Here is an 8676-nt window from a genome sequence, read left to right as displayed (position 1 = left end):
CGTTAGACATTCGTTAGCTCGACACCCATGAAATCCTTCCCAAACATAACTTATACTTCACTTTCACGACGAGCCTAGTTTCGCCAAGTCCGATAACCTAAGAATCTTATCGTATATATATTAAGGTTGCCAATCACCCTCTTGTAGTCGTGAAGGTCTCGTGCCCACCTTGACCGGCATCAGTCCATTCACGACGCCACGTCACGAAATGGCCGAGGTGTAACATTTAAATTGAAAGGGTGTGTCCTACAATTGGTCTTATTAAATGGGACATCTTCGTTTATAACGTTACTTTGCTGCAGAAAATCTAGTCCTTTCTCCACCATTCTCCTTATTCCTTTTCTTGTCCAAAAGATCAAGCTCTAGTTCTTGCTTACTTTGATGAATTTCTATAATTTGCTTGGCGAAAAAAAAAAAAAATCACCTCCACTAAAATTATTTATGTATAAATCAATAGCAATTTCATCAAAGAAAAGGAACAAATGTTGTCGCTTTTGAAAAGCGTTTTGCACCTATTATAAGCCTTCAATTTGAGCTTTCATTCATGCTTTCAAGCCTTAATCTTTAGTTTTCTTCTTCATATAATTTTTCCAACAAGCCATGTTTTGAAGCTTATGGGTCCAAAAATCTAGTCCTTTTATTTTTGGGTTCGAAATTAATGTATTGTACATATTCAATGAATTTCTTTTAAAAAAATAAGAGGTTTGGACCAAAGCTACTGAATTCGGCCGAATCTCATAAGCTATACTGGCTCAGCCCCCGGGGAGAATCCACATCAAGCTCAGATTTTCTTAATAAACCTCTCCTTTTTTTTTTTCTCTCCTCTTTTTCATCCTTCTTCTTTGTATTTCCAAATTTCTGATTTTGATTAAAAATATGAGAATTTTGGGAGAAACCTTTGACGCACAGTTAATCAAACCACTAGTGGTTCATCCTTTTATCGAATCCTAAGTACAGATTTATACTCCCGTCAATCGTACATGTACGTGTAATTCACTAATTTGTAATTTTAGCTATACTTGAATTATATGCTAGTTATATTCGTGCATATTATTAGACATTAGTACACCCTTTTTTTTGTCAACCTCTTGATTAATCTATAAGTTCATGTTTGAATTCATTAATGTGCCCACTTCTTTTTTCCTTCAAGAGGTACATAACAAGAAGATCTTCTGTACACTGTAATCTACTAGTAATATTTTAATTTAATGAATCTAATTTCTCATTGTAGCTAGCCTTCTTAATTTTCGCAGCTTGCCAACAACCTTCCACGTACAGATGTTTCTTTCTCAACAATAATTGTCAAAATCTGAGAATATGTATCTTACCCGCCCCCGCCCCCCAACCCACCCCACGCCACCCCACCACCACTGTGGGGTGAAAGTCTGAGCGGATGGAGTTAATTAAAAAAATATTAGTGTACAACAAAAGCAAATGATAAGTTATACTCCTCCGACTCATCCTCAATCAACACATAATTATCAATCGCATCTTAATTGGTATAGTAGAATTGATGGAAAAGAACTACATAAAGGATATCAACACATTTGTATCATATTTCCAAAATATATAAAAGAAATAAAGAAAAAAGAGAGATGAAAAGATATATACATGCAGATGTTGAAAAGTATACACTTCAAATGTAAAGCACGTGGTAAGCCACAGCGTGTTTCAGAATTGACGAGAAAGAAGGATAAAAGGTAAAAGAAAGATGCGGTTGTCTTAATCTTCCCTACTGCGGGCTATGAGAAATTTCTTGAGTCCTAGTTTTAAACTGGATCTTCACATCTCTCAATTTTCACGTGTGCGATTGTAATAAAGGGGAGGCGGCTATAAGTGAATATATCATGTATTAGGAAAAATCTTATGTAAAAGAAACGTGTCAAGAACATATAAGGAAAACTAATTACTAGATCTTTTACTAATGTGGACAATATAATACAGGAGTCTTGATAAGAAACAGGTCGTAGAACGAACTTAACCTCAAAAGATAGTTCATAAGGTAATGGTTGACTGAGACCATATAAGAAGATCAAATCTCCATTCTACAACTGATGTGGGACAAACTCAACAAGCACGCATGCACAGGGGCGGACCTACGTGTAATTTGGTGGTGCTCCAGCACCTGTTAAATTCGATGCAAATTAGGTATAGTTATATAAAAAATATATGAAAACTGGTATAAAAGTTAAAAAAGCACCCTAGAAACCAAAAAAGTAGCTGGGTGCTTTGGTGAACCTCTGCTCAACATTTGATTTCTTTCCTTTAATATGATGCTCAAAGTAAGCACCCACGACCCTTAAATCCTGGGTCCGCCCTTTGCGCATGCATTGTCCTGTCAACTGGCGCCATGGGCGGAGCGACTTTGGCTTGAGGGGTGTCAAGCGACACCCCTTCGCCGGAAAATTACATTGTATATATAGGTGAAATTTTGATTTTATAGGTATGTATACTACTGTTGACACCCCTTAACACAAGTTAAAGGCTTCGCATAGCGGTTAAGGGGTTGCAAAAATTCTTTAAGATCATGGGTTCAAACGTAGGTCACGATATTTCTACATTTTTTGACACCCCTTAATATGAATCCTGGCTCCGCCACTGACTGGCGCGTGACTATAATATGAATCCAGTAGTGGGTCAACAGAAGTGAAATGTATGTGACCCCGATATCATATTAAGGGAAAAAGCTTAACTCAAACTCAAAAGAATTAGCTTACGAGCTGACACCAAGTAGCAGGGAATAGTCAAAGGTTTTGTCTTAGGTTTTGTTTAAACCGTTGACGTCAAGTCTAAACCTTTTGTTTCCTTTTGGTCATTATTTAATATTTGGTGATTCCAATTCTTTCGTAATCGGAGAAAGTGACACCCCGTTTTGCTTGCCGCTTTTCGTAGCTGTTATTTTCGACTAATTTTTTTACTAGAATAGTTACTCATACATAAAGACACTTAACACATTACATTTATATAAAGTCGTGTACTTTGAAATAAAAGATAAGGTATAATGAAAGAAAAATATTTATATATGCGTATAAATAAAAATTCGTAAGTGGTGTCAATATTTAAAGAAAGCATAAAAAAATATGATACTGTAACATCATATAATTACAAGACACAATTCAATAAGTACATATATGACGAATCTCCTTCACAAGATTTTTCATTTGTTTTTAAATATATGTATAAATATTACTACTGAAGATGAAATATCTAGTTGAACTTCATTTATGGAGGAGGTCACTGGTTCCATTCTATACAACCGCTGCAATATTGACAAATGACTAATGAGGCCTAAAAAATGTAATTAAATCACATTTCCATGGAGATTTGAATCGATGATCTTAACCAGAAAAGCGATGTGCCCGAGCAGTGAACTAGTAGTTGTTGGCCGTCAAATTTCAACATTTGATATTAGTATTCTACAATTTTGTTTGCATATTTTGTATCTATATTACGACGAAGCAGTGTCTCATGACACCACTTCCCCTAAGGTGGCTACTCGATCCCTAGAGATACCTATAAATTTTAGTTATGTTAGCATTTTTACTTTACGTTCTATGCTTTTTAAGAGTTATTTAGTCTTAATTCAGAGATTTAAACATCGGCGAACAATATTAAAAAACTTCAACACCTAGTAATCTTTTATTTTTATTTTTGTTAGTACTCCATATTTTATTTCGTATTACATTGGTAGAGATGAGTTAATTAATGAAATAATATAGTTAGTGAACATTACATAACTAATCCAATTTATTTGAAATGACGCATACTTGTTATTGTTGTTTACTGGGAACTGGCATTCCCCACAAGAATATGATAATATGGTCTATGGAGTTCATTTTTTTGCGCGGAGTGCCCTTCGTTTGGGGTGGTCTTTAAATTTTGCCCCTCAAATTTGAAATCTTTTTAACACCCATAGGTTCCGGGTTCGAACCCGCGCGATCAAAATTTTAAGGCAAGTTTAAATTTCGCTATATACTTTTGTTAAGGAATTACCAAATAGACACATCTTATGCCTTGTGGGCGGACTTGGCATAAGTATGCGGGTTTCCTAATCCCGGCTGCCCATTAAAAGTATGCCCCCACCGCATAACTTTGTGAAGGAATTATCAAGTTAGAGACAATTTATTAACTTTGAATTCCTTCACAAGTTAATAAAAGTTTGCCCATTAGTATTGCATAACTTTGTGAAGGAATATAGTTATCCAGAACTTATGCCAATTCCCCATAAGGCATGAGTATGACGCATACCGGCATAAAATGTAATTCCTTAACAAGTGTATCTTGTTTCAATGAAATATGAATTTTTTTTAAAATTTTATGGGTTCGAACCTGGAACCTATGGAGGGCAAAATTTAAACATTTCAAATGAAGGAAAAAAATTTAAAGACACCCCAAAAGAAGGGCCTATGGAGTTTCATTAGGTTTTATGGAAATAAAAGGCATAGTACCACTTGATTACCTCTCTCCCAAGAAGGTCAAAATTATTAATGAAAGGATAAAATAATTTGGCTATTTGTATATAGTCTTCGGTAAGTAATGATTTCAATGTATGATGTACATTACAAGCATGCCAACTTGAATAACCAACAAAAGAAATAGTACGAATGTAATCAAATTAATAGCCTATGCTGTTTTGGGCATAAAGTATGAATAGTATGATTATTGTTTCATCAACTAAAAATCCGTGTATATGGCTTACATATCTCCTTGTAGATCATTGCTGGACCTTCACTTGCATGGAGGCATCTGGAGGCACACGCCACACACGATACAACCGGTGAGCAGAGTCAAGCCCAACCATTATAGTCAGAAGACGCATCATGAGCTGGCGTGATTGAATTTAGCAAACCAGCTTTTGCAATCTCAAATAGATCCTTGATGCATCAACCCCTAATCTTGTAATTTTCACCTGCAAACAAGAGATAACAAGAAAAACATTGTTAGTTTAATTAGTTGTCAAAATTAACTAGCTTCGTACGTTATTTTCCATCATCTTTCACACTACTAATTTAACGTATATTCCATCTATTTCATTTTATGTGTCTTAATTTGACCGTCACATTAATTACAAAGTATACGAGAAACTTTTGAACTTGTGGTCTAAAACTAACTTTTTGTATAATGTACCTAATTGTCTCTTGAACCTTGTGGTTTTTAAACATGTCATGTACGAACTTGGAGTTAAAAAATTTACTAATATAGAAAGTCATGACATTCTTTTTCGAAAAGGCTTAAGAAGAGAGTAAAACACATAAATTGAAACAGACGAAGTATGTGAATCACCTGAGCGTGGATTGTATAGAGAATCGTATCGTCAACTGTTGAATAATTAGCAGTAACAACTTGAGCACCTTCTTCCTCTAAGATGTTTATAATCTCTTGCATGGTGAAGTTCTTTTGCAAACCACTAATTAAAATCACCTCTAGAGTTGAATCCAACTCTCTAACTTCAACCATAGGTGCTCTTAAAGGACAAGTGCCTTGTGCTATAACCATCTCCTTCCTTCTCTTTAATCCCTCCACTCTTTCTTTTAATCTACCGATGTAACTAATGGCTTCATCAACTTGGTCTTGTTGTGACATCATCTCCTGAAATTGTTTCATCACTAGGAAGTCAAGGAGAAGTAACAACCTAAGACATTCAAAAAAGGCTATAGCATATATATATATATCTTAAGACTTTGAAATTAATTAGGCACGTGCTTTCAAAGAACATTCATGAATAGGTAAACAGTACTCTGAAATGTAAAATCTTATTGCAAAACCTAATGTTGTTGGTAACATTTGCTAAGTTTTTTGTCCATTATGATTCACGGTACTGGTGTATATTTTCATAAAGCATCCAAATTCTTTAAAAAAAACAAAAAGAAACTAAGGGTTCTATTCATTTGCTATAAACAGCTAAGTAGCTCCGATTCAATTGATTTCAAAACAGTACTGAAAAAAAAGTACGTTAACCAATCAAAATTGGTAGTTAAATAGGATCATGGTACAGCCTATGTATGCAAGAAGGTTTAAGTTATATACATCATCAGTATAAGAAAAGTTTTACCCTATCAGGTCGCCCAAATATTTTTAGGTAAGCCTCCTCATAATGTGAGATTTGTAATCTTGAAAATAAGATAAGTTACCTAGCTACTATAACATGTAACGATGACCTAATGATATAGAATTCTTTATACTAACGAATTATATACCTTATATGCGAGACATAAGCTTAAAGGCATTTATACTAGAAATTCATATATTGATGTAAAGGATTATATCAGCCGAGGAAATGTTAGTACACCAGGACAATTAGGTTGAATAAATTGTTGGCTCGTAGAAGGCAATGATAGACTGACACAGTGGGTTCGGAGCGCTTCTGCTAAAGAAATTACTGAACAAGTGCATATTATCCTATGTAGAAATTTTTCAATCAATTTATCCATTGAAAGCATCTGAATACAAAATTTCCACACGCATTTGACAGAAGAATTCCAATCTGTTCTTTTTTAGGAAGAATCCGGTACACGATTTATTAACAATCATCAGATATTTAAACTTCTAAAATGAGTTAATACAAATTAATGATATGTCTCACACGGAAATATGCAGTTGGCAGTTCCTCCTTTGTTAACCCTTAAATCTTTTAGACAGACAAATTAGGAACTTCTTTTACTAGGATAACTTTGATTAGCTAGCTACGTTTCTACATAGATGCCTTCTGATAACCGTACAACTATTCAGCAAAGTACTTTTATAAATAGCACTTCATTTTGTAATGATGCATATCAATCATGTACTATAATATTTTTCTTTTGACCAGAAATTAAAGTAGCCTTCAGATGCCTTATAGTAGTACTAATTAATACTACAAATGATATAGTAGTATATATAGGCAAAGGTATAATAGTGATTCATGGCGAATGTGTGGACTAAGTAGAATTAATTAATGTCTATGGAATCATTCTAGTTTAATTTGCTCTTGCTTGGGGTGAAAAACTGGAGGATCAGAAGTTCAAGTGAAATGTATGTAGCACAAATAATTGTTGTCAATCTGTATTCGGAAAATAATCTAAAACAGAATCTGGAAAGAAGGAAAATAAATTCGAGCCCACTGAATTCACAGTGTGTCCTTAAGGAAATTATTCCCCTCAAGTACCCGAGGTTATGGAATATATCCTCCCATGATAGAATAAATTAACACCAGTGTAGCAGTACCTCAAACCCCGGTGAACAGCGAAAGCAAAAGACGGCTGAAATCACACACAGAAATTATAATTTGAATTGCAGAAAAGAAGGAAGAAGAAGATCAGAATGTTTTGTTAAGTAAAATCTGATGTAATGACTACGTATTTATGGCCAACAAAGTAAAGGAATGAAGAAGTGTGAAGCCTTTTCCATGAAATGTGCAAAGAATCATTTCCCATTCACACCTATTCGTAAAATCCTAACAATAATTGCACACCTGAATTCGGAAAGGTAAGTTTACTGGCGCAGAGAGCCTTTTAAGGTCTTTTAAAATGTAAAAAATTTAAAAAGGTTCTTAAAATTGGACAGGTTAATGTTGAAAGTTGTATAGTGAGAAAGTAAATGAAGTTGCTAAAAGCAATATAGCACTGTATCATCATGCTTATATCCCTCTCTTCGTTTCTCCGTTTGAGAGCATCTTTACGACTACAAAAAAGACCTAGACTTTTTAAAATTGAAGTAGAGCAGAAAATGGCACAATTCAATAACTTTGGTCTAGACCTTTGTATTTATCTTAAAAGATTCATTTATTCAGTACAATTTATTAATTTAAAACTCAATAACTTCAATGGCTAGAATCTAGAACATATAAACTTTATATTCTGGATTCACCTCAACGTGATGCTAGCTTGATCCTATCCTCGAACTATCTTTTTTCTAATAGTAACACTTGGAAAGAAAATGTGGATCGATATATTGGCCAGTCTAACAGTACTCACTCTGCACTTGAATCTGAAAGATCACGGTGGCAATAGTAATAATTAAAATAAGTAAGAAGAGAAATTTCCTCCTCTCACTTAATAACCTACATCTATACTTGATTGAGAAAATATAGATTAAGTTGCCATGGTTTGTAAGATGGATAAGATCTTGTGTGTCAGTGTGTGTGTGTGTGTAGGAGAGAGAGAGACAGAGAGAGAGAAATAGGGTTTATACCTTTGACTGGTTGGGAGGAATTAAAGAAAAAAGCTTAGAACAAAGATACTTCATTTGTATTCTTCTGTTCTTCTCCTGTGTTTTCCGGTCAGGTTTTTCTGAAGCACTAACAATATTGCACTTAATACTGCCTTCCATTTCAGTTGTAAGAAAGCTAGCGATATGATGAACAAGTGATTGATTGTAGAGATATGGCTGCTGGTAATTTAGGTATCTGCTAAAGTTTGAAGCATGTTCATTTCTATTATATAAAAGAAAATAAAGGAAAGAGGGAGGAATTATCAGTTTGTAGGGCCCAAAGAAGAAAGAGTATGTGATACGTATCAACTTTCAACATACGCACAGCGAGCGCTTACACCGTCCACTCCTAGGAATAAAATGTGCAATCAATCAATCACTCGCTAACTCTTCCCATCAGTGGCGGAATTAGAATTTTCACTTAAGGAGTTCAAAAATATGAACAAGTAAATACACGAAGAAGCTAAGGGGGTTCAACATATACTATAT

General features: G+C 34.4%; 1 protein-coding gene across 1 annotated transcript; it reads right to left on the bottom strand.

Annotated features, from left to right (window-relative positions):
• Positions 1-4514: 4514 nt before the first annotated feature.
• LOC132058163 (transcription factor bHLH162-like) lies at positions 4515-8386 on the bottom strand. The gene is made up of 3 exons (XM_059450714.1): positions 8170-8386; positions 5284-5589; positions 4515-4909 (listed from the first exon to the last, which is right to left on the bottom strand). The coding sequence occupies exons 1-3, from the start codon at positions 8305-8307 to the stop codon at positions 4841-4843; spliced, it is 513 nt and encodes a 170-aa protein (XP_059306697.1). The 5' UTR covers positions 8308-8386; the 3' UTR covers positions 4515-4840.
• Positions 8387-8676: the final 290 nt, after the last annotated feature.

Source organism: Lycium ferocissimum, chromosome 5 (genome assembly GCF_029784015.1).
Source record: "Lycium ferocissimum isolate CSIRO_LF1 chromosome 5, AGI_CSIRO_Lferr_CH_V1, whole genome shotgun sequence".
Taxonomy (NCBI): Eukaryota; Viridiplantae; Streptophyta; class Magnoliopsida; order Solanales; family Solanaceae; genus Lycium; species Lycium ferocissimum.
The sequence above is the reverse complement of the archived record's forward strand: the minus strand, read 5'-3'. Positions and strand labels throughout refer to the sequence as shown.